The sequence below is a fragment of the Chinchilla lanigera genome, unplaced genomic scaffold, assembly GCF_000276665.1.
Source record: "Chinchilla lanigera isolate Chin_1 unplaced genomic scaffold, ChiLan1.0 scaffold00079, whole genome shotgun sequence".
Taxonomy (NCBI): Eukaryota; Metazoa; Chordata; class Mammalia; order Rodentia; family Chinchillidae; genus Chinchilla; species Chinchilla lanigera.
Genome location: NW_004955480.1, coordinates 6,562,733 through 6,589,152, shown reverse-complemented (window position 1 = coordinate 6,589,152; position 26,420 = coordinate 6,562,733). Strand labels below are relative to the sequence as shown.

General features: G+C 45.3%; 1 protein-coding gene across 1 annotated transcript; it reads left to right on the top strand.

The window, feature by feature from the left end:
* The first annotated feature begins 470 nt into the window (after positions 1-470).
* On the top strand, positions 471-24,082 carry Lap3 (leucine aminopeptidase 3). Its single transcript, XM_005402497.2, has 13 exons — positions 471-619; positions 3,366-3,481; positions 4,967-5,021; positions 5,398-5,503; positions 6,538-6,697; positions 7,953-8,117; positions 11,027-11,185; positions 13,126-13,250; positions 14,631-14,719; positions 15,457-15,559; positions 21,246-21,325; positions 22,921-23,030; positions 23,529-24,082. Exons 1-13 carry the CDS (start codon positions 518-520, stop codon positions 23,716-23,718), a joined length of 1,560 nt encoding a protein of 519 aa, XP_005402554.1. The 5' UTR covers positions 471-517; the 3' UTR covers positions 23,719-24,082.
* Positions 24,083-26,420: the final 2,338 nt, after the last annotated feature.

The window sequence follows — 26,420 nt, the reverse complement described above, 5'->3', positions numbered from 1 at the left end:
AGAGGAACGTACAAAAGTGAGCACAGGAATAACAACAAATCAGCAGGAGCCGCTTCCCCACCCACTGGCGTGGTCCGCAAGCCTGACATAACGCGACGCGCAGGCGCTCAGGTTCCCGGTTGCTCGCCGGTCGCCAGGCCCCGCCTCCGGGAACCCCAAGAAGGCTCCGCCCTCCCATCGCTAATTCACCGATACACGTGCACAGCCGCCCCGCCCCGCCCCGCCCCGCCCCGAGAGGACGCAGGCACGCAGCACCGCCGCGCGCTTCCGCCTTCCCGCGGGGAGCCCCGCCCCTAGTGCCTCCCGCCCCGCCCCCTGGCACGCGCACCGCTCCAGAGCGCACCCGTGCAGGCCCTGCGCCGAAAGCTCCGCCTCTAGATCCCCGTCTGCCCCGCCCCTTGCACCTGTCGCGCTCTCTGGGCACGCGCGCAGAGCCAGTGGCCCCGCCCCGGGCACGGGCCCGCCCCCCACGCGCCACGTGCTCGTCCGAGGGCGGCGCAAGGGGCGCGCGGAGAAGATGTTCTGGCTGCCTCTTCCGGCTGCCGGGCGAGTCGCCGTCCGACGTCTGGGCGTGAGGCGTCTGTGGGTTCGGGGTCTCGCCGCCGCAGACATGACGAAGGTGAGAGGCGGCGGCCGGCTCCCGGGCCGCGGGGACCGTGGCCGCGGGCGAGCCCACGCGCGGGGTCCGCGCTTCTGCGCAGAGCTGGAAAGACCCGCGAGGCGGAGAAAGTTCTCCCGCCGTGCAGAGACCGGCCGTGGCGGCGGCGCGTGACGGTGGCGGGGCCGGTCCGCCCGGCTGTTCCTGGGGCGCGCTGTCCTCGCTCTGGCTTGGAAGTGCGCGCTTCTGAGCGCTGGGCAGGATTGTGCTGGCCTGAGGTCTTGGTGTCGTTCACCTCCTGAGCTCTTCATTTCATCCATCATTTTGTTAGTTCTTGCCGTAACCCAGGCGAGGAGGGTGGCGCGATTATCCCGGAGGCCGTCCTGGCCGGGCCCCGCACCGCGACGCCCTCCGCTGCAGCGGGGGTCTGGGCCAGGCCCCGGGGGAGAGTAGCCTGAAAGCGTCTCCAGAGAGACGCGGAGAAAGAGCGCTCTAGGGAAGAGGGCTTTGCGGAGATGCGTCATCTCGCGAAGTTCAGAGTGCCGTCGGGGGGGAAGCCCGCGCCGCCGGATTTGGGCTCTGAGCCGTGAGGACGTGTTGGGGCTCACTCTGGGAAGGGGTGTGGCCCGATGGAAGGAGCCCAAACGGGGCAGTTGCGCGGCAGGCCCGGAGATGACTGTTCTTGGGGAGGAGTGTTCTGGATGACCCCTGCGAGTGTCGCGGGTGGTAGAGGGACCACGTGGACCCCCATCCGGTGCTCGTTCGGGCCCGTGCCTCGCTGTTCCCAGGTGACAGTGTCCTGTGCTCTCAGTTCCTAGCTCGAGCCCGTGGACTCCCTGGAGGCGTAGGAACCTGGCAGTCACAGTGTCCAGACAGAAGGAAAGGGCACTGCTTGTTCTCATAACGTGTGTTTTTGTGGAGAGAACCAAGGACAGAGGGAGGCCGTCTGGATTGACTCAGTTTTACCCCCTGGGGGCTGGTGTGACTCCAGGTATCGGTTTCCTTATCAGAGGCTGCGCATTCTTTTCCTGTTAGTGGCTCCAAGGCAAGAGTTCCCCGTAAAAGGAGACAGTGAGCCCTGGGGCTTTTAGCGTTATATGGGGGTCTAGTTCCCCAGGGGTAGTGGAAAGGGTGAGCCACTAAGCGCTTGGTGGGGTTCTAAATTGTTTGTTATCTTTCACCCATGAGGTGGCCAGAGTACTTATTATTACGGGTTAAGAATTTCCTAATCTCAAATCAGAAATGCCCCAAAGTCTAAAATTTTTTGAGCACCAATGTGATATCACAAGTGGAAGATTCTGCACTCATGCTTCTGTGATGTTGCTGTCAAAACAGAAAATTATTTGCAGTGCTGTATAGTACTTTCAGGCTATGTGTACATGAAACATAAGTGAATTTTATGTTTAGAGTTGGATCCTATTCCCAAGATAACTCAGATATAAAAATCTGAAAAACAGTTCAGCCTGCAAACGTGTTAGAGGAGGGGTACCCAACCTGCAGTGCCGGTGCAAAGGTTATCTTCATTGGATGATGATCTAGAATGTCAGAGATTTGCATTCGAGGGCTATGGGAATGGAAAAATCCTTCCTTCTACCCTCCTGGGTTTTAAGGCTGAGTCTAAGAATTAAGCTGTCATAAGATAAATGTACATGTGCATATGGTCTGCAAAAGGAAAATGAAGACTTCAGAAGGCTCTTCTGTCCAAAACTACATGCTTTTTCTTGGTGGTACTGCAGGTTGAACCCAGGGCCTTTGCACTGAGCTAAGTGCTCAAGCTCCAGTTTTTAAAAATTTCTTATTTTGAGTCAGGGTCTCAGGCTGGGATCCAATTTATGATCTTCCTGCCTCAGTCTCCAAGAGTTCTGGTATTACAGGTGAGCATAATTATGCCAACAGCTGCTTATATCCTTTTTTAAAGGAAGAAGGATACGTGTGGGGAGTGTGACAATGCAAAGGGGAAAAGGGGCTTGCCTCCTTTGTGAAATCGGGGCATGGGGCGAGGAAATGGGGGGGAAGCTAATAGATATAAGGCTTATTTCAGCAGGTTTGTTTGTTTGGGATCATTTGGCATCAGCTCCCAGTCTCTGGTGATAAGAATGTTCTACTCTTCTTACTACAGGGAGGGCCTCTTTCTCGTGGGAACTAGGTTTCGGGCCCTTTCAGGTAGAAAGCTGGGTGTCCGAGAGCCCTGCCTGCATCATCTGCTGTCTCTGATTATCCTGAGCTGAGTGCCAATGCATATGCCAGAATAATGCATATGCCAGAGTGTCATATTTTGGGGTCACATGATCTGAAGTTACTCAGTGTCGGTGACAAATGGATTTGTTTTCTTAAAACCTTTCTGTTCGGTTTGAAAGTGAGCTCTTTCTTGGGGGTGGCCATGAAAACTCAAAACAAGTTGTGGGATAGGTAGGGACGGGTAACAATTCCAGTCTTGCCTTGCCAGGAATGTGAGTCCCTGTGGCAGGATGCATACTTTCTTTTTTTTTTTTAAATTTTTTTTTTTGGTTTTTCTCCGGTACCGGGAACCGAACTCACGACCTTGCGCTTGCCAGGCAGGCGCTTTTGCCGCTGAGCCAAATCCCCAGCCCCAGGATGCATACTTTCTTGGCCAGGTGGTGACTGCTGCTGCTATTTGTGCTTTCGTTTTCAGTCCTTGGGAAGACAGAGTATTGGTTGATTTTATTTGCTCCTTCCAGATGAGGGAGCTGTTGAGCCACTCTAAGGGAGCCCCTCTGTTATATCCATCTTTCTTGCTTGTCCTCAGGGCCTTGTTCTGGGTGTCTATTCCAAAGACAAAGAAGATGATGTGCCACAGTTTACAAGTGCAGGAGAGAATTTCAATAAATTGGTGGATGGAAAGCTGAGAGATGTTTTGAACATGTAAGTGTTCCTGGGCAATTCAGTTCTTAAAGAACCCCAAATCTAAAAAGGATATTTTTCTATGCTTTATTATCACTAGATAAAATGCACGGAAATGCCTTGGCCAGAAGCTTGATAGTGGAAGTGAAAGTAGGAGTCTCTGGAAGGCTCTTGGGCACTTAGTGTTTCAGTATGGGTGGGCCTGCAGTTCTGGGAAGTCGTGCAGTTTCCGCTTATTCACAAACTATTGTGAAGGATTGACCCAGAAGGATCTGGAAAGTACCAGATTTCCTCAGCCTGTCCCCCCTCCCCTGCCTGCCTTCCCACCAGCCTCTTTGTGTCCTTTAAATGAGTAGTTTAAAAACAGCCTGAGCCTTGTGCCTTTCCATTGCACTGCTGGAGTTTGAGGTCTTCTCAGATATTAAAGTACCCTGGATCACTTGAAGCTGTAGCAAGAATGCAGATTCTCACTCAGTAAGACTGAGAGGGGCCTGAGATTCAGACTACTCTTGGATTAGCTGGGGTCTAAAAGAAGTAGGGAAACATTGGAGGTACAGGCCACAACTGGCAGAAGTAGAAGTGTCAGCATAAACCACGGCTACCAAGTGTTAATTTGGCTGATAGGTAACCTGTCAGAATCTACTACATGCAGCCTGAGAGTTATAGTACTTGTCTAGCGAGTGGCCTACAGAATTAGCATTTCTTCTCAATTACCAATCCTTCACCTGCAGATCCTCCTCAAGTGCCTTACATTGTTAATCCAAAAGCTAATCTGTTAGCGTTAGAATGCCCTGATCTTCTGCCAGATGCTTGGGGGCTGTAGCTCTAGAACATCTATGCGTAGGCTTCCGGCTACAGTGGAGCATCCCTTTTGTTTGGACATTACCCAGTCTCCGGTTGGCATATACACCCCCACCAGCCACCTCTAAGCCACGCACTGCAGTCTTGTCAATGGCTTAGTTTTATGCATATTTTTTAATTGAGTCAGGGTCTGGCTCTATAGTTTAGGCTGACCTTCAACTTTTGATCCTCCTGCCCAGCCTCCAAAGTGCTGAGATTATAGGCATGAGCCACCGTGTCCAGCTGGTGTTTTGTCTTTTAGTGGGAAAATTTAAGATTCTTTCAGTTCAGCAATGTCCAGTGCTCAGATCCCCTGTATGGCTACACCTTGCCTATCCCCTTGCTATCTATTTGGTTTTCAATTTAATCTGAGGGCTGAGGATATGGCCTAGTGCTGGAGTGCTTGCCTAGCGTTTGTAAGGCCCGGAGTTCAGTTCTTTGTACTACGAAAAACAAAACCTTGAAAGTTTTGCTAAATACTTTTATAGCTGTTGAGCTAGAATTAGAAGTCCTGCATCTAAGAAATCTAGCCTGAGAGCATTCTGTAAAAGCATAAATCATCTACAGAAACAGAATATATAATAATGCTAAAGGTGTGTACATATCAGCTCTCAAGCAAACAGAATGAACTGTAATTTTTTTAAAAATCATTTTCTCTTGTTTTAGATCTGGACCACCTCTGAAGACAGGCAAAACCCGAACCTTTTATGGGCTGCATCAGGTAGGAGATAAGATCATAAGTGAGCACCTCCTGGGTGCCTGTACAGTGGCTGTCCAGTCACAGTGCTGGAAATTTTGCATTGGATCAGATAGCTTTACTGCAGAAGCAAGCAGCAGAGAGACACTGCCTGTCTTGTGCTCCTCTATGAAAGCCTTTGTTCGGCTGTATGGCAGAGTCTTGTGCAACATTTTTTGCCTGATTATCATCACACTGCCTTTCAGACATGTTACAAAATTTTACCAAGATACAAGGCTTCCTATGCCAAGGTTAAAGTAATTGGGTGGGAGCTCAGTGTGTCTCTTGGTGTGGACCGTTCCCGGCTGGAAATGACCCATTAAGGGAACCCGGTGGCTGATATAGTACATTTGTGGTACAGGACTTCCCCAGCGTGGTGGTGGTCGGCCTCGGCAAGAGGGCAGCCGGGGTGGATGAGCAGGAGAACTGGCATGAAGGCAAAGAGAACATCAGAGCTGCCATTGCAGGTGGGACTCCTTACATTTCGTATTGATAAAGGCTTTCGAGGGTCCCCTCCTTACGCTGTCTCTTCCCCTTTCCCCTTCGCCATTTCCCCATCACTGTCTTTACCACATTCACAAAGACATAGCTCAGCGTAACAAATTCAGTGTTCCTCCTTGCATATGCCTGAACTTAACAGTAGACAGAGAGCTTAGTTTATGGAATTTCTTTTTTAATATTTCTGGGGTTTTTGTTGTGAGGTCTTACTGCCATTTGTTGACTTTTACAGTGTTAACCTTAGAGCTGCATTCTGCCAGAAATGGTGGTGTGGATTTTTCACCTTTTTGGAATGCTCCTGTGGTGTTGCCCTGCTTTTCAATAACGTGGAGTCATCATATTGACAAATTAGAGAAAGTGGGAACCAAGTGTGGGGTGCTTGCTCGTCACTAGCGAAGGGGGTGCTCCTGTCCCGCTTTGGCGGGTGGGTGGCCTGAAAGGATTGCAGCACTGTTGAGCTGAGCAGCAGAGGTCCTTCACCGCAGAGAGGCCGTGACTAGAAAGTACCTTCAGAACTCTCCGAAGCAGCAGAGTTGGCCTGGTTACTCCTTGGCCCAGTGCCTGTCATAAATGCTTGTTAAATTTGCTGTCAAGGTTCACACTAAGTGGTTATTTCATAACTTCTATTTGAGAGTTTTTGCTGACCTGATCTTAATAAAATGCTTTATTAATAATGGACTTTGCTCAGCTCCTTGGGTATAATTTCAGTGTCATCATTCCTCTCTTTTGATCTTCAGAACTCTTGGTGCTTGGAAGGCTTTTTCAAGAAACCCTCGTGTTTCAGAAGTGGTGCTGGAACAGCCACCTGTTCCTTCAGCCTCCCACTCTGCAGGGAGCTGTGCTTGCTTTACCGAGTGGGAATGGAGGTCCAGAGCAGCAGGTGTCAGGGCTGGGACCGGACCCCAGTCCTGTTTCCTCAGCACACCACTCCGAGCCTCTGCTGTCTGCTGTTCTGGCTGCCTTTGACTGACTCCCATTTTCTGGTTCCTTTGTCCTTCCCTAGCGGGCTGCAGGCAGGTCCAAGACCTGGAGCTATCTTCTGTGGAGGTGGATCCCTGTGGGGATGCTCAGGCTGCTGCAGAAGGCGCCGTGCTTGGTCTCTATGAATACGATGACCTAAAGCAGAGAAAGAAGATGGCAGTGTCGGCACAGCTTCACGGAAGGTGATGGAGGAACCAAGATGAGGGTGGCACGCCCTGGCACTCCGACAGTGAGGCCTTTTGAGCATAAGCTGCCTGCTTCTCAGTGTCAGGCCTGTGTGTAACCTTAGCCATTTTAGTGCTGTGGTAGCTAACCCCAAGTGCTGCTCCCACTCCTGGCTCTCGTCTTGGGCGTGTTTCCTCTTGACTGCCTCGACTGCTCCACACGTGCTGGTTGCAGGAAGCCTTAACCATGCTGGCTCTTACCTGAGAAAAAGGGATGACAGGAAGGCACATTCCAGCCAGTTTCAGTTCAGTTTTCATGTAGCTGCCATGTGCTGGCATTTTGCTAAATGCCAGAACTGCCCAAGATGTGGTCTTTGGCCTCAAGGTCTGAGGCGGGAGGCTTTCAGCAGCTCTTTGGGCAGCTGTTACATTCCAGTCCTCCTCCAGGTTCAGGAGATGAGGTCCCTGCTGTCAGAAACCAGACAGTATGAGACTCCTTTACAGGGAGCTATGAGGGCAGTGGGTAGCCCTTGGCACAGCCTGGATTGGCAGCTGTGAGGGATTAGTCGGGCATGAGCCTTGTTTGAACCCTGGCTCTGCATTTACTCCCGTTGACCTCTTGCTAAGATCAGAATGTCAGCAGAGCCTTACTGTCGATCTCAGAGAGTTTTTATGACCATCCAAAGATAAAACATGGGGAGTGAATGGGACCATCCAAACCCTCTGAGCCATCAGCTGTTATTTTACCCATCTGCCCATATTAACCCCTGTTGTAACAAGCTAGCACCATAAAACACATACCCTGTGTGTTCCTTGCCATCTAGTGGTTTGGGAGTTAGACCTGACCCAGGCAGAAGGCAGCAAAACCTTGATTCCACATCCAAAGCATGGATGCCATGTGCTCACTTTACAGTGAGCGTCGTGCCTGTTGTGAGGGAGAACAAAGGGGGCCTCTCCCGGGAGCCTCTCCATCAGCTTTGGTGTAGTTTACTCTTTAGAGACCCGTAAATCCACCCGCTTTGTTGTGTGAGGGAGGATTCTGAAGTGAACTGCTTGGCAGTCCCTGCCAGCCATTAGCAGCTCCTGTTTGTAGCTCCTTGTACTGTGCTGCCTGTCTCCTGGGTCAAATCACAGAGAATGTACCCATGTTCTGTGTGCCAGTCATTCTTCATTTGTAACCGCCCTCTTGCTTCTGTGAAAGAGCCCCCTCGCTGCAGAAGGGTCAGTGTTCTTGAGAAGTTGTCTGGCAGTGACTCTGTGCTTCCTCCCATAGCGGGGATCAGGAGGCCTGGCAGAAGGGAGTCCTCTTCGCTTCGGGACAGAACCTGGCACGCCAGTTGATGGAGACTCCAGCCAACGAGATGACTCCAACCAAATTTGCCGAAATTATTGAGAAGAATCTTAAAAGCGCTAGTAGTAAAACAGAGGTCCATATCAGGTAATTCATTCGTAAGGAGTTACTGCTGAAAAGAATCTCAAGTCCAACTTCCTCTTTATATTCGGAGGAGTAACTTGAGACCGAAAAGGTGAGGTGATCAAGCAGCAGCCACATACAAACGGGTATATCATGATTTCATACTGCATCTGTATGTATGTTTTGTATCAGCTTGCTGGAGACATAGTCCATACCATAGAGTTCATCCGTATATTGTGTGATTCGGTGTTTGTAGTGTGTTCACAGAGTTGTGCAATGGTCTATTTTCAGAACATTTTATCACCCCAGAAGAAATCTTGTATTTATTAGAAGTCACTCCCCATTTTCCCATCGCAGAAGCCATCAGTTGATAGACAGGCTTGGGTTGTTTCCATCTTATAGATACTGTAATAATGCTGTGAGCAGTTGTGTATATTTGTGTGGATATTTTTTTTCTTTTTTGAGTATATATTTGGGGATTGAATTGCTCATCAACTTTCATGTTCTGTTAAATTTTTCCTGTCCTTTTTTTCCTCCTTTTGACACAAGTGAAGAATACAGCCTGCCTAAGTAGGCGTGGAATGAGAACTTTTGCCTCTGCATTCCCTTAGCCACACTGCAGGATCGGTGCTCCCAGCCTCGTGAGCGCAGTGGTCATGCAGGGCTGTTGTCCCTGAAGACCTGCTTCTCCAGGTTCCAGTACCTTCTTGGAATCTGCCCCTGGCCCTTTGGCAATCAAAGTTTAAGCATTTGGACTTTAAATTAAAACAAATAGGTATTTCCTTTACCTAAAGAATTCTTCATTATCTGAGTTGTTTTTCAAGGGAACCTCTATTTAGAAAAATTCTTTACTAGTGAATTGTGATTAGAATTCATGTTTTTCAGGTAAGCCACTACAGTGTAGATAGAGTACAGAAAAATTTATAACATGTAGAAAACACAGGACCTAGAATTTGCTAAAGTCTCTGGAATGGTCCGTGTCTGTTTCATCTGTAGCAGTGCATAGGCCCTGTAAGAAGTGTCCTGGCAGAGTCTACCCTCGGTCGTGTGACAAGACAGTGGCACTGATTGGTGTCAGCAGAGAGTGGCAGTGCTGCCAGACATCACCTCCAGAGTGCTCGGAATGTGACGGTGCCCAGCACTGGCCCTTGTCCTCACAGAAGTGAAGATCTTACAGGAAGAGCCAGCCCGTAAATGGGGTATAGGGAGGGTGCTGTGGGAGCAGAGGGGTGAAGAGACTGAAAGGATGAGGAGCCCAAGCAGGTGGCTTAGCAATGGAGACAGGAATTTCAGGTGTGAAGGCAGGTGTGCCATGGCCCCTTGGGAAACCGTAAGGACTGTGGGTGACCAAGACAAAGAGGAGTTCAACCAGAGGCCAGGCTGGACGTGTGGGTGGGTGTCAAGCTGAGACACGGCTGTACCAAGCCCTGTCCAGTGTCGGGGCATCTGCGTTAATGAAGCAGACAGTTCTTCCAGAGGAAAGTGCTTAAATAGGTCAGGACTTAAATAAAACATCAGGTACTCCATTTGATTAAAAATGCTTACATAATACAGCCCTGTTTCTTTTTGAAGAGATTTTTTAGTGTTCATGTTCCTTTCCTGCTAAAGTTTGGTGGCAGTCCTGATTTAATAGTTATAATGCATGGGTGGGCAATTGCAGGAGTGTTCTCTGGATCTGATGGCGCTTTTCCATCTGTGGGAGGCTGCATCTGGTTCCATGTCCCTTTGTACTCTTAGCCAAGAAAGAATAGCAATGTCGCATTTTCTAGTTCCACTAATGACTGTAGTCTGTTACCTCAGTGAGGTATTCAGTAAGAACTGGTTTTCCCTCTGAAGACATATCTCAAATTGCCAAGGGAACTGTGTGACAGTGTTGAAAAGGTAGGATTCTAGCAATTCTAAAAAATGCCAAGAAATAGGATATTTTATTCTAGTCAGTATAGTGTATCTTTGTTGGAGTTTTCTGATGGATTCACTTAGTGGTTGGTTGGTTTGTTTTGGAAATACAAAAATAGTGATGAATGCTGTAACGACATGTAAGCATCCTTTGTGGTTTCAGAACCTTGTAAATTTCATCTTTAAAACTTTGGAAATACCAGAGTGGGCCGGTGCAAGGCTTATGTTCATTAACTGTACACCGTTGTATGAGTTACCATGTATAAATTCTCTCTTAATGGAACAGCCCTTGAGTTCATCTTTCAGATGAGAAAACAGGTTTCAAATCAAGTAACTTGCCTAAGAATATACAGAAATAACCATAGGATGGCATAATTTAAGCCTTAAGAGTATACATACTCTTGTTTTTTTTTTTTTTACTTTTTTTTTTTAAGATAAAAGAATGAAAACATATTAACAAACACAGACATTTACAAAACAACACAAAAACAATAAAAGCAATACAGAATTTCAGACAAGGTGATAGGAAATTAACAATGCTTGTTGTATTACATATTGTTATCTTCAAATTGGTCACTCAGATAAACAAATATACGCATGTAAGATTGATCAAACAATTAAACATTAACTGTTCCTTTCAGTAAAGCAATAGAAATCAGTAGTGTGACTATCTTAGCTATCCTGTGTATACATATATACATATTTTCCCCTTCTTTCTTTCTTTTCTCTTTTCCCTCTTCGTAGTTGTTCTTTACTTTTGAGCAGTTTCTTTCCCTTTCACAATATCTATTGTACCTTTTAGATTTTATTTAAAAGTATAATACTCTTAAGTATTTTTTCTAGGCTGGGGCTTGAATCCAGCACCTTACACATGTTAGGCAGGTGTTCTACCACTGAGCTACACACCTAGCCCTGAATAGTACTTTTAAGCATATGTATATTCTACTTTTTTTCCTCTTATACTGTTGCACTGTCTCTAAGTTACTTTGAGATAAAAGTAACAAAATGTTCGCTTTTTCCGCCTTTCTGCCCTACAGACCCAAGTGTTGGATCGAGGAGCAGGAAATGGGCTCGTTCCTGAGTGTAGCCAAAGGGTCCGATGAACCTCCAGTTTTCCTGGAAATCCACTACAGAGGCAGCCCCAATGCAAGTGAAGCGCCCCTGGTGTTTGTTGGGAAGGGAATTACCTTTGACAGGTACTTCCCACTGGGGGTGTCTGTGCTTTATGTTTTGGTGATTGCTCTTTGTGTGGTTTTATTTGGTGCATGGTTTAGTTTAAAGCATAATCTTTGGTCAGATGTTATCTGTTCTTTAAATGTATTAAGCTGTTGCTTAAGAAGTGCTTAAATATGTTAGATTCTCTTTGGCGTTTTACATGTATTAGCCTTGATCTTACCCAATGAAGTAGGTGTTTTAGCTGTTCTCCTGGTAAGTAAACCATAACTCTTGGAGAGGTTAAGTCATTTATTCAAAGTACAATAACTGAGGAATGGAATCAGAAGTTAATATCAGGTCTATTTTCAAAATACTGTAAAATTTTTCTACCATATAGTTTGATTCTCCTTTGTGGTTATTAAAGATTCTTGTATACAGAGAGTAGCAATGTAGCTACTTGTTTGTGCAGTCTTCCTTGGAGGCTTCAGGTCACTTTTCTTTAGCTAGTCAGCCTCTCATTGATATTATTAAATCATAAATAATGCTCAGAAGTGGAAACCATCCCTGTTACTTCACAGTGCCAGTCTGAGCTGGAAAAGGTAGTGCAGTGTGGTATGTCATGTGGGAAGTATTTACCACTGACCGAGCTTCATGGGCGCTACTGAGTATGAGGCATCGAGTGGGCTCCTTGGCCAGACAGCAGGGTTAGATAAGGCAGATGCGGGTTGGGTTGGTTTGGTTTGGTTAAGTACAGAACTCTGGGTACAGAGTATGTTTTCTGAATTTCTTTTTGAAGAAATTCTGATCACTGGGTGTCATGTTCCAGGGAAACTACTTTGGAGAGTACTGCTAAGGAACCTAAAATGTTCATTGCCCCAGTACATTTTTGTACCCATTAGGAACTCCATCTGAAATGTGAATGTTCTGTTCTTTTTCTCTATTTTTGGTGCTGTGGGTTTAATCAAAATCTCGTACAAGCTAAACATTAATTTTCCCACTGAGCTGCACTGCCCCCGCCCCGCCCCCCAGTGCTCCCTTTGCCCCATGAGGTTAGCCTGGACTTCTTGGACCAGGAGTGTATTTCTTATTTTGAGCCAGTGGATAGTCTAACTCTAGGCATAAATGCCAGTCATTGGATTATGAGGTGTTTCTTGGGATATTAAAATTAGAACCCCATTTCTTCCTTTTTTAGGCACTAGGAATAGAACCCAGGGCCTCTCATACATGCTAGCCACTTGCTCTAGCACTGAGCTATATCTCTGAGACCTTGATTTCCAAGGAAGGAAGACCTGAGAACAAGGAAAAGGAACCTCTCCAAAGATTCCCCAGGGCAGATCTCAAGTCCAAGCCCCTGACTGTGTCCAGCTTGTGAAGCAGCCTGCTTCTGGACTCTTACAAAGGGAAGCAGAAAAGTCACTGATTAGAAGGCTGCTTGGGGGAAGTGTGATTTCTCTCATGTTGCAGTGCTGTCTCTGTGGCTTTGTATGTTTCTTACACCAGAGTTTTGCCATCACCTGTAGGCACTTTAGAAGGAAGTGTTAGCCCTCTGTCCATCAGATTTGGAAGGAATGTCCCCAATCTTCTGTGAGCTGGTCAGATTTCTGTAACTACTCAGGACCTTCAGGTTTGATGAGTTGATCATTTCATAAAATTTGCTGAAAAGAGCATTGGATATCAAGATTTAGTGAGATGAAGCAGAAGTGGGACTTGTGCAGCATGAATTTTTCATACGGTATTTTTTCCCGGGCACTGCTTAAATTTCATTCAAATAGAAATAGATTGAGCTATCTATATTTCTGAAGTTATTTTCTATCTTTCATAGAAATGACAACATTGAAACAGCTCAGATGCTAAATTTAGAATTTGACTTTCTTTGGCAGGTTGTGGCATTTAACTTTTGGTTTGTATGTTCCTTTTTAAGAACGTGATTGTGGCCTTCCTCTTTGGTTTTCAGTGTTGCATTTCGTTCTCTTCCCCACAGTGGCGGCATCTCCATCAAGGCTTCTGCAAATATGGACCTCATGAGGGCTGACATGGGGGGAGCGGCAACAATTTGTTCAGCCATTGTGTCTGCCGCAAAGCTCAATTTGCCAGTTAATATAATAGGTAAGTGGGGCGAGGGTTTGCTTCTCACAGAGCTGCTAGAGTCCAGCAAGAGGGCGGAGCTGAGGCACGTAGTTTCCTCTCTGTTGGAAAAGATTAAGAGAAACAGTGTTTAAATAACGTGTCATCGCACAGAAGCTGTTTAGCTGAGATAAGTGTTTTGTGTCTGAGCTGATTGAGTTAAATGTGTTTTGCAACCAGCGGGTTGTAGCTGAAACTGATTTGTTTCACTTCTGCAGAAAGGAGTTAGCAATCAGGGCGTTATGTCATATTTGTGGTTTACTCCGGTGAAAAATTCACAGTAGTCAAGAGAAGGACATTGTTGGCTCGTTTACTGATTGGCCCACAGGACTGGGACCAGTTAAATACCTAACGCACAGAGTGTGCCTGAGACAGGAAGACGAGGGAGAGACCGATGATGTGAGTGGCTAGTAATCCATCCACTGCCTGGGAAAGGCAGAGCCGGAATCTAACTCTGTCTAACTTGTGCTCCTCCCTAGTGTCTTAGTCCATTTTTTTAAATAGGTTTTATTTTATCATTGTCCTTGTTTTTTGTGAACTATTTGAAAGCACTGTAATTTGCAAATGTCATGACATATCACTCTGAATATTTTAGCATGTCTCCTAGAAAACGGACATTTTGTCTAATGACAATACCATAACCTTTTCCAAAGATTAATATGATTACATAATTCGAATTTCCCAATTGTCTAAAAAACATTCCATTGTGATTATATTTAGTTTTTAAATTGAGGAGCCAGTCATAGATCTCACATTGTATTGGTTGCCGCTTGCCTTAGTTCTGGGTCCTGTTCCTGCTTTTTTTTTTTTTTTTGGTCTTTTTGAGACAAGGTCTCGATATGCAGCTCAAGCTGGCCTTGAGCTCACTTTGTAGCCCAGGCTGGTCTCGAACTCGGAACGATCCTCCTGCCTCAGCCTCCCGAGTGCTGGGATTACAGGCATGCGCCACCACGCCCGGCTTGTTCCTGCTTTTTTTAACCCCCAGAACATTGGTGGGTTTGAAGAATCCAGGCTAGTCTCATGATACTCTACAATTTGCATTTATTGGCTCGTTTATTCTTTTTTTTGTTTGTTTTTTTCTGGTACCGGGAACCGAACTCATGACCTTGCACTTGCCAGGCAGGTGCTTTTGCCGCTGTGGCTCGTTTATTCTTGAATAGAATTGTTAGACCCTTTGATAAGAATGCTACATAGGTGGTGTATGTTTCATGCTGCCATCCCACCTATCTCACCTGTGTCACTGGTGATGCTGAGTTTGGTCACTTAAGGTGACATCTGTGTCTGGTATGCTTCTGCTGGCTTGCTGGTAGTCCATGTTTGACCCAGTGTATCCTATGTTCCTTTTTATATTCTTTCCAATAGGTTTGGCTCCTCTCTGTGAAAATATGCCCAGTGGCAAAGCCAACAAGCCTGGAGATGTGGTTAGAGCCCGGAATGGGAAGACCATCCAGGTTTGTGAGGGGAGGATGCAGCCCTCTGTCCCGCGTGAGGGGGTACAGGGCCCAGCTCCATGTTTGGGGAGGGTGGTGTCTCTAGTGCTGATGAGTCTTCCATGCAAAATCACAAATACTTCTTGATGAGATTTTAAGAGTGCTTTTCCTGCTTTGTTGTTGTTCTCACTTCTGTGTGCTGTACAAACAAACCTGTCCATGACTAACTTTTTTTCATGAAAATGTCCATCTGGAAAACACTGTCCTACCCTGGAGGCCGCGCACCCTGGGAACGCGGCAGCACGTTGTCTGCGTGGCGTGTGTGTGCGGACGCGTGCCCAGTGCCTGTGATGATAGGGCCTCTACTAAAAACAGCAGAATACAGTGAGGAAGAGCTGCTGAAATTGCCTGGGGATCCAGGCTGCCACTTTGCTGTGGCTTTCTTAAACTCTTTAGCCTGTATTTTCAGAAATCTTTACATTTTCTCATTCATTAGTAAAATGAACCGTATGTTGTTACTTGTCTCAAGGTTAGCCTTCCAGGGTCATCAGCCTCAGGTCATCAGCTCTGGTACAGGGGTTATTAAATTATACTGGCTCTTCATATTAGCTGTGTGCCTCTTCTAATTGAAGTGCAGGTATGTTTTGTTATTTAATGAGAACCGCTATCCTAGCAAAAAACTAAATTGTTTTGAGTGTCTACTTTTCCTCTTTATTGTTCAAGTTGTTTGACTCTCTTTTAAACCCTTTTCTCTGCAGGTGGATAACACTGACGCCGAGGGGAGGCTTATCCTGGCAGATGCCCTGTGTTACGCGCATACCTTTAACCCAAAGGTCATCATCAATGCTGCCACCCTAACAGGTTAGACTGCCTGCTTTCCCTGTTTCTGTTAGAGGAAGTCATGTTTGCTGGGCGGAATGCACATATTGTACTTAGAGCATTATGTTGCTGAAATTGGGCTTACTCCGTTTGCATTCAAAGATCTTTCCCCAGAAAAAACTGTTCTGCAGTTGAAAAATGTTTGGAGTATTGGGTTTGTTGTTTTAAAATATTCCAGTTGTAACTTCTAACAGGTGGGTGAGATGAGCTAATCCAGAGTGACATCTGGACTAGCTATGGTATTAAGGGGTTGTGGGGGGGTGACACTGGAACTAGCTGTTGTATTAGTAATAGAGCACATGCTTATCCTGCAGAGTCTTGGGTTCAGCCCCCAGCACACGCGCGCACACATCAAGACAGCTGAGTCATATTCCCTCAAACCCAGCTACTTGGGAGAGTGAGATAGTAGTGAGCAAGGAGGACCAGCCTGAGCAACTCAGCAAGGCTCTGTCTCAAAATAAAAATTAATAAAAGGGCTTGAGATGCAGCTTGGTGGTAGAACACTTGGGTCACATACATGAGACCTTGGATCTGATCCCTAGTGCCACAAAAAAAAGACAAAAACATTATGTTTACCATGTGATAGAGGTCTGAAAAGATTAATGATAAATCTGAAATAGCTTTTTCAAAAATGAAAATGTATCTGATGTCCACTGAGTTTTCTGAAGTTTTTACACTTGGTGTTATAAAGGAATAACATTGTGGGGGTAGCAAGGTCATCATCTATTAGACACCATGCAGTATAACATGTCAGGTGAAGTCCCTGCTTCTGGGCAAGCTCAGATGGACTCCCACCTGCTAGTCAGCCAGCCTTGAGCAAGGATTCCGTGTGCCTCGCAGAGCTGTGAGGACTGCAGGGTGCTTTTGAGAAGTCTCACCATACCTCTCCGTGACAGAAGGCAGGCTGTGACGCCAGTGGCTCGATAGATCAGTGAACAAATATCCAAGGGGTCACAGATGTTCCCTGCAAAATCCCAGTGCTCACACGTTCCATACGAAAGTCTCTCTCTAGTAGTTCATTTGTCTCTGCCTCTTTTCAGATTGAAATCTAGAACATTTTGTGTCCTTTAGATTTGGTCTTGCCTTAGTCCTTGGTCATGTGAGCCTTTACCTGAGCAGAAATTTGTTCAGTTCCTTTCGTATGTGGGGGTAAGGACAGCACACAGATTCATTTGCTAAGAGGTCTTTTTAGAATTTTCATTATGGTATTTTCACGGCTTTTATCACCCTACTCAGCTCATAAATGCTGCTGATCACTTACTTCAGCTTCCCGCGTACTTTCTGTGTCCCTTTGAGTTCCAGAAACTTGGGTTCAAAGGGAAGATAAGAAACATTCTCACCTCAGGTTCTTGAAGGAGGAAATACAGTCTTTGGCCACAGAAGACCTCAGTTTATTTTTTTATTTTTTATTTTTTGTTTTATTTTAAAAAATAAGGAAAACCTTAACAGACATCCATTTACAAAGTAGCATAAGAATAATACAAACAAAACAGTTACAGACAAAGTTGTAGGTAATTAACCACGGTTGTTGTATTACTTACTGTTATCTTCAAAGTGGTTTCTCAGGAAAACAAATAGAGACATGCAAGATTGATCAAACAAGTAGTCATTAACTGTTCCTTTCTGTAGAGCAATATAAGACAGTCGTACAGCTATGTTAGCTATCCTGTATATACATATTTACATAATTTCCTCTTCTTTCCCTTTTCTTTTCCCTCACCCCAGTTGCCCTTTATTTTTGAGCATTTTCCTTTCGTTTCACAATGTTTATCATATCTCCTAGTTTTTATTCACTCTTTCAGGTCTTACACTAGTGAGACAATACGATGCTTATACATGCAGGTCTGATTTATTTCACTTATGAGTATGGTCTCTAGTTGTGACCATTTACCTATAAAAGCCTCGAAGACCTCAGTTTAAAACTAACCTTGCCTCTTAAAAGCCTGTGGCTGTGGACTAGGCTTTTGCTGTCTCATCTGCAAAAGAAGTAGAATAGCACCTTGTTGACTGGAGGGGTTTCTGGGAAGGTTCATGAGATGATGGGTTGAGGTACCTGGTTCAGGTACACCATAGGCACTGAACAGAGGTCACTGTCCTTGAAGAGCAGGTCTGTGCCCAGACTGTAGGAGCAGTGGCATGGCTGGGATGGCCAGTTGTGATGCCTCTCTTCATTTTCTTAATGTGTGGTTGTAATGTAGGATTGCAGGAGGTGGTGACATCCTTACTTTCTGTGAACCTTTGTTGCTCTTCCAGACTTGAGTAACTCTGGTAGCATTGATCAGTGAGCACCGCAAATGGGGCTCCGTATATATGGGCCTTCTAATTGAAAATGGAAAGTGTCCCTCTGCTGTTGGGAATTTCAAAATTATTTTAAAATGCATATAATCATCTTTAGTGCCGTGTTCCCAATTATCACATTAAATATTTATATCTGTCAGTTTCTGTTCCTTTAAGTGGACCTATTAAGAGCTTTGAAGCCAGGCGTGAAGATGAGCATACCTGTGATCCCTGCACTTGGAGGCTGAGGCAGGAGTATTCCAGGTTTAAGCCTAACATGGGCAATTTAGTGAGACCCTGTCACAAAATAAAAAATACAAACAGGCTGGAGATGTATCTCAGTGTGAAGGCTCTGGGTTCATTCCCCCCACCAAAAAAAAAAAAAAACCAACCAGAACAAAAAAGATATCATAGTTTTATCTAAACTTAGTGTTCATCTTTTCTTGAGAAATTTTAAAACTCGTGGAAAACTTAGGGAACTGATAGACATGTTTGGAGGACAAAGCAGTGTGTATGTAAAAATCCACTAAGCTGGCGAGGAAGGAATTACTGACTGCTGTGACCTCATCTTAGCGATGGGGAGTGCAGACGCGAGTAACCGCTGCCTGTCGTGGGGTCTGATATACAGAGGGTGCCAGATGAATGGCTGTTGACAGCAGGTATTTAACTCCTGCTGGGTGCCAGTGACTGTGCTGAAGACTGAGCATACAGAGGTGGCCGGCGGTCCAGTGGAGAGGGTGACAGAACCCTAGAGCCACACGGGCAGGTGACAAGCACAGGGAAGCAAAGTGAAAAGGAGCCTGTGTCGTTGAGGGACTTGACTGGGACAGAGCAGGCCGGACCTCTTCTGAGCCAGGACACTTGAGCGTGGAGTCGGAGTGGAGAGAGGAGCAGAGGCCTCGCGGTGGGCAGCACGGTGGCTCTGGGAGCGCGGGGAGGGAGGCTGGGCTGGGCCCCAGATGCACGAGCCCAGTGCTGTGACAGGTAGTGCTCAGGGTTTTGTCTTGAGCCAGGTGCAGCAGTAAGGTGATGAAGAATGTAAGCGTAGGGGAGTGGAGCTCGTGTTTGCACCGAGGGCCGCCCGCCCTGCAGGCAGGCAGTGAGAGGGACCCAGGAGACTCGAGCAGGCCAGGCCACTGAGACCAGTGAGCTGTGTTGTGGTTGTTCAGTTTTGTGGATGTGGAAATGTGTGTTTTAAGGATGAGTGTTATACTAACTGCAATTGGCTTCAAACTTACCTAACGGTGTGGGATTATAGATGAAAGTTTACCGGGGCTGGGGATTTAGCTCAGCGGCAAAGCGCCTGCCTGGCAAGCGCAAGGTCATGAGTTCGGTTCCTGGTACGGGAGAAAAACCAAAAAAAATTAAAAATAAAAAAAATTTTTAGAAAAAGATGAAAGTTTACCTTGGCAGCCGGGCGTGGTGGTACATGCCTATAACCCCAGCACTTGGGAGGCTGAGGTAGGAGGGTCATTGCAAGTTCAAGAACAGCCTGGCTACAAAGTGAGAGTTTACCTCAAGTTGATAATTGTTGGTGGTGGGTAATGGGTACTTGGATGTCCTTTGTATTCTCTTTGCTTTTGCATATATTTGAAATTTTCCGCAGTAAGTTTTGTCTTTAAAGTATTAGAATAGTCCAGGTGGTCCATGATAGTAGCAGCATTGGTAGAGAAGAGTAGACAGGTATAAGTGATCGTTGAGGGCAGTCAAGAAACTTGAAGGAGTAAATGACCCAGAAGGACTGGATTGACCCACTGTCGTGCAGAACCATAGGTTTTTGTATGGGTCATGACTTGCAAATAGTGATTTGTTTTAAACTGTCAATAATTTAGAATTCTTTACATTAACTAATTAGTGTAATGGCCATTTCATGGAAAAAACGTGCAGTCCAACCACTTGATGGCACAAAGCTGCCTGATACTGGAGAAGCGCTGCCGCCTTCCCTGGAGAGTCAGTTTACATCACTGGTGCCATGTGAGATGAGATTAGCCAGAATTAACACCGTAGTCAGTGATAGATCTCAGCTTGGTGTACCCATATCTCTTCACTTGCAGGCATAGGGGGTTGTACAGCTACTGTCAACCCTGACTGCAAAGAAATGTAAGGATATAGGACATTTTATATGTGGTTAGATGAAGTTTACCAAACAGGACATAGAGTGTTCTCTTTGAGTTTCAGTTTTCCTTAGGAGGAGATACTGATGAGTAGTTTCATGCAGAGCCACAGATAGGAATTAAGGAGTGACCTGGACAGATGCTGCCTTGTGAAAACTCTGGAATTTCCCCCAAGTATCTCTACTGATGCCCCATCAGTATCTTGATACTATGGGGCTTAGTGGTGTGACATTCCACATGGTTGTCCCAGGGCTGAAGGGTAGTAAGTAGTGCCTTTTATCTCAATGACTGCATTCAGAGCTCCTGTGTGCCAGGCTCAGAGCATGTGCTTAGTAATTGGACCTGTTACCTGGCCTGATTTTATTGATGGGGCCAGGTAAATAACAAACGAGACTGGGGACTGCTGGGAGCTAATACCAAGATCAGAAGGCTAAGCTGCTGTGCTTGATTGTGTACTCCAGAGAACCTGGAAATCTGATGTTTATCCCTCCACTACCCCAGGGCCTTTGCATTGAGCTACATTGTTAGCCATTTTTAAAGATTTGAGACAGGGTCCGGGTTGCCAAGGCTGGGCTCCAACTTGCAGTCCTGCTTCACTCTCCCAGAGTTTTGAGATTACAGGTGTAAACCACTTCTCCTAGCTATTAGAAATCTGATTTTTAAATTCGATTTTTTTTAAATGCTTACTTAAAAAAATAGCCAATGGGACAAATTTGTTAGAGAAAGAAATATACAGGAAATAACGACAGGTATAACGGACTCTTTTTGTTTTGTTTTACAAAAGGCATCAGTCTTGTTGCAGATGCTGAGATGTGACTGAGGATGCTGAAAAATTAGAGATGCATCAGGGCCAGTGGTAGGGACTGTTTAAAAAGCATTAAAAATGCTTTCAAACATGTTGTAACAGAGGAATAAATATTTAAAGTGTGAAGGGAGGAACACACACTTGAACACATACTGTGTTCTTAATTATTTTTTTAAAACAATGTTTAGACATCTAGAAGGCAGTTTGAAAAATAGGTAACAGTTATTCCTGGGGTGTGATTATTGACCATTTGGATATTGTTTCCCTTTCTGCATTTTGCTTAGCAAAAGTGAATTCTGCTTTGAGAGATGTAAAAGGGTCTTGAGTACAGGAGTAAAGATTTCCTGAGCTTCTCTGTTTTTGACAGTTAGGGAGCCCTGAATGGGGTCAGAGGCTACAGCCCTGATCTGAGCAGCAGAGCATCCCACTTGGCATGGAGCAACTGAAGCTGACTGAGCATTGTGTCTTGCAGGTGCCATGGATGTAGCCCTGGGGTCAGGTGCCACTGGGGTCTTTACCAATTCATCCTGGCTGTGGAACAAACTATTTGAGGTAGGTGTAGTAAATATGGAGATGATGAATAAACTGTTGTGATACAACAAATGATATACTTACCTAACTCCCGTGTTAAAGTGATCTTTATGCTATGGGTTTGAATTGAAAATGGACCATAGTAATAAATTCGATTCAGTGGCTTTGGGGTTACAGACGTTCCTAAACTATGGGCATCTCCTCCAGTAGCCTCAGAGTAATGTAAAAATAACTTGAAAACATCATGGCCATGTTGAGCGTTTGCAAGGTGGAAAAGGGTGTGAGAGCCTTCGGAACTGGGCTGGCTTTCTGATGAATGTGGGTTGTTGAGTCAAGTCCAGCCCTCTAGACAGAGTCGCCTGGTGATTGAGAATGGAGAGACAAGGATGTCCTCTGTGTCCGCTCACAGCCAGGAGCCCTCTACCATCCCACCAGACCCCAGCCTCCTCCGCGCACACACGCTTTTGCTCACTGCCATTGGCTTTCACCTGCCACCTCTATTAACCCATCCTAGCCTGTGTCAAGGTGGTGTGTAACTTGGTCACCTTTTGGTAACACACGGATCTGGGTTCCTTTCTCTCACCGTTCTGCTTCGGTGCCCTTTGCTGGCTGTTTCCTTTGTCCACCCTTTGGCTGGCCACATGCTCTTCTTACACTCGAGTCCTCCTGGGAAGCTCGCCTGTTCCTGTAGCTTCTGCCAGCATCCCTTGCTGATGGCCCCACCTCGCTCCTATGCTTCCCTTGGATGCCTGGCAGCTGCATCTGGCAGCTCGCTCATCCTTTCAATGAAGTTAATGGAGCTTAATATGGGTAAATATATTCGTGAGGTTAAGGTCCTAAACTTATTTTTCCCCCTAGACTGCTTCTTTCATATCTTTGTTGTCATTATTTGTGAACCTTGCCCTTAGCCTCTGCAATGTTCAAGTCACTTGTGTCCTAGGCTGGACTAGGAGCCTTTCTCCTGGCCTCCCACCACACTACTTTTAATTTTTAAAATCTAAGTTATATGTGCGTAAACATAATTAAATCACTAATCAGAAGCCTGTATTTTCCTGGAGGCAGCTACTTTTATCCTTTGGCTGATGCATCTGATATGTACTCGTGTCCTAAAACAACAGCTGCTTCTTGACTTTTCACATTTGGTTCTTATCTTCGACTTCTTAACTAGTGAGTTAAGTAGTCTGTTTCTGCAGTAGTTCTCCTGCTGGCCTGTAGGCCCACTGATGGCTCGCTACAGTTATTTCGGTACACCTGGTGGTGCTCAGAAGTTCAGTAAATGGTGAATGAATGGAGTCAACGTCTTCCCACATCTGATCTTCGCACCACAGAGGTGACCATCCTCGTGGAGACTCATCCTGATCAACCCACGAAGCCTGTGTCCAGTATAGGGTACCTTTGTTGGTTTAAATCAGAGCTACTTGGGGATTATGTCACAACATTCCGGTTCCTTTTATAAGTCTTAAATCTTTTAATGACCTGAAGCAATCTTGACACCTATTTTATAGTTTCATAGAGTAACAGGTTAGAGCAGCTGCTTCCTTCCTGGGTCAAGCATACTGTGAATTTTCCAGAAAGTACTTCATCCACTTTTTCCCTGCCATACCTGTCTTCTTTAGGCCAGCATCGAAACTGGAGACCGTGTCTGGAGGATGCCTCTCTTTGAACATTATACAAGACAAGTTGTAGATTGCCAACTTGCTGATATTAATAATATTGGAAAATACAGGTATGTAAAATGAGCTAAGTGTACATTTTTACAGTCATCCTTGGTTGCCAAAATCACTATTTTCAAAATCTTTCATCCTGGTTCCTTTTGATGTAGTGCTTGTAAGCTTTGATGCCTTGAATTTTCAAGGCATTTCTCCAACAGATTCTCAGAATTTTGCATGTTTTCAAATCTAAAGAGCATTGAAGCAAATAATAAGGGAAAGAAATGGAAAATATGGGAATTTGTTCCATGGAGAAAGGAATCTAAAATTTATCCTTTACTGCTTAAAGCCTTATCCGAAACAGGACCTAATAAGGAGTTATCTCAGAATCACTTAGAGAACACTTAACGCATTAGGTTAACTCCTTATTAGGTCCGCGGTTAACTTCGTAGGTCCTGAAACCTTGACTTTCATGCTGCAGTCATACTGCCTGCTTAGTGAGAATACAGCACTTCAGTGAAATGTCTGGTGCACAGGGACAGAGGGGTAAGTACTGCTCTTTGCCTCCTTTTTAGATCTGCAGGAGCATGTACAGCTGCGGCGTTCCTGAAGGAGTTCGTGACTCATCCGAAGTGGGCGCATTTAGACATTGCAGGTGTGATGACCAACAAGGATGAGGTTCCGTACCTACGGAAAGGCATGACCGGGAGGCCCACCAGGACGCTGATCGAGTTCCTGCAGCGCTTCAGTCAAGACAGGGCCTAGTGCAGACACTCAGAAATCGCATCTGTCTTACTTTGGGCAGTTCAACTTAAATGTTTTTGAACAGATAAAAGTCTCTTAAAGGCAACAAGGATGGCATTTTAAAAGGTGGAACAAAATGAAAATGTGTATGCCTTGATTTGTCATTTTATGCAAAGATTTATAAAGCTAACATGTTGTTTGGCAAGCTTTTACAGATCTTCATTCTATGCATAACATTATTTTAAAACTTCCTGATCACTTTTCAGAGTGTATACATTTAACTGAAAGGAAAAATTGCATCTCAGATCTGCGGTGCTAGGAACTTAAGCAAATTAACAGTTACTATGCAATTGTCAGAAACAATAAATCCAACTTTTTCTGCTGTCTGGTTTGGCTTACATGCTTACACACACACACACACACACACACACACACACACCCCTATAAACCTAGAAATGTTACCACACCAGTTTGTCCTTTTTGGCCTTGTTACATGTACTACATAAGTAGACACAGTAATAACATAGCTGTTTCGTCAGTGCTAATAATCATTTGTGGGCACTCAGCGTACTAGTTTGTGAAACAGTGGCCAGGCACGTGATTTTCAAAAGAATCAGTCATAAAGTAATAATGTTAGCTGCTGTGAACTCAGCCGTCTGTCAGAACTCAGTTCTGAGTTTTCATTATTAAATCCTCAGAGTAAGCCGATGAAGTAGGTCCTCTTATCCCCATGTAACAGGTGAGGCCAGTGGGGCACGAGGCAAGAGGAGTAACCTGTTAAGTCAGAGCCAGTAACTGGTAGGGCCCAGAGCGAGACCCAGGTGGTCTCCACAGCTGGCACGTTCAGCTAGTGCTCTGTTAACGCTTCCAGTTCACTGACTTGAACAGATGTGGGATTTATTTGAAACACCAGCGGAAGAAACTAGACCGTACAAGGGACTTTCACACTACCTGCTCACTCCCAGGACTATAACCCATCAACCGAATTCCATTTGTGCAGACTTAGAACAAAGCTCTCCTCTTTTTCCCTTTTGTATCACATGGATTAAATTACTCATGAATAGAATTATGCACGCCCCCTCGATTGAGACCGAAAATATTTGACAGAAGAGGCTGTTTATTGCAGTTTTATCTTTTAAACAGTTTGACATAAATGGACATTATGTATCCAAGCTGGATTTCAAAGGGAATAAAAACAAACAGGCACATTTGTGATGTATTTTAGAATGAAAGAAAATCAGGCAAGAGTAGTGAGCAAACACATTCCCCTGGGTATGCATGTTCAGAGGGGATAAAAGAACAGTAGAACCCCATGTTTACTTGTATGTGGGATGCAGAAGACTTTTAACACAGTCCGTAGTTCCATGTGCTCATCTAATGTGGTTGAGGAAACTCAGTTGCCATTGCACTTGTATCTAGCAGTCAGAAACGACACAAGTGCCTTGCCAATCTTCAGAACCGTGGTCATTATCCCCATCGGTACTAACCAGGACTAGGCAAGGCTATGAGAAAACCCAAACGAGCAGTGATTTAGAACACAACAGTTTTAAACGGTGAGAAGTAGGGAATCCAAGGCTCAAGGGCAGTCCATGGCCATCAGAAACCTAGGCTGGGAAGCCACTGTGGCTTCACCGTTTCCTCAGTCCCAGGTCACAGCTGGGGTTGGAGGCAGTATGACGTTGAGGAAAAGGAGCAGGGTAAGAGGAGTGCAACTGCAGTTAACACCTTTAAGTTCTCACAGAGGCCTCTACATTCTCTTATCAACCAGATTAAGCCAAGGCAATTGCAAAGGACTTGGGGAAGTGTAGAGATAGTTCTGTATACTGCTACACTTGATAGAAGTAAGACAGCTCATGAACTCTACAGTAGAACATGGATTAGAATCCAGATCCGCAAAGTTGAACATCTCTATGCGCCAAGACCCTGAGCAGAAGAAACCACTAAATAAACCTTTATTGATATAAAGGGCCAGTTCACATTGTCAGTATAATGAGGGCGGGTAACAGCAGAAGTTTATTGCTGTCTCTGCTCACAAACTGAGCAAACTGCTGTTAAGTGTCCCTACCAACTAAATAAAAGGAGACGGTATGATACAGATGAATTGTGAAATCTTGAGACTACCTGGGAGTTAAAGGTTTTAGGATTACAGCAGGGTAAATGCAAAGATGTCTTCATAATCTCAAAGTAGTACAAAAAGTTTCACTACTTTGAATAAAAGATCCAGAGTCGGCAAACATGCCATGCCAACTTTGTGGCAGACATTGCCATGGGAAGGCAAAATAAACAGGTTACAATCCTTGCTCTTACCAAATTCAATCTAGGGTCGGGGGGGAAGAGTTCTACAACCATGTTTTATTTGGTAGCATATCAACGAGACAGTATTGGCCTCAACATTTCTTTGGGGCTGTTCCTTTGCAGCTATGTTCTGTGGCTTTTACTCTACCCACCATGAGCTCTGGGCTCTTCCCCATCATCATCATCCTAGAAAAATGTTAGCTTAATATCTACAAAAAAGTCATGTTCACCAAATTAGTATGTATTCCATTCTTAGCCCCTAGCTGGGATTTTTTTCCTGAGCAAATCATGTAATTTTAATAGGACCACATCTCACCATTGCTCTCATCTGCTCTAATACTGCACATCATCCTCTCTATACTGCTATATTACTGCCTCACTGGTATCCCTGCACCCATTTGTTTTACCTGAATGAAAAGACTCTAAAC

Bases quoted from the DNA above. Each gene is read 5' to 3' on its own strand.
- Lap3 (XM_005402497.2), top strand. From the start codon at position 518: ATGTTCTGGCTGCCTCTTCCGGCTGCCGGGCGAGTCGCCGTCCGACGT. The intron at 620-3,365 runs GTGAGAGGCGGC...GCTTGTCCTCAG, and splicing joins CCGCCGCAGACATGACGAAG to GGCCTTGTTCTGGGTGTCTA. The intron at 8,118-11,026 runs GTAATTCATTCG...TCTGCCCTACAG, and splicing joins AAAACAGAGGTCCATATCAG to ACCCAAGTGTTGGATCGAGG.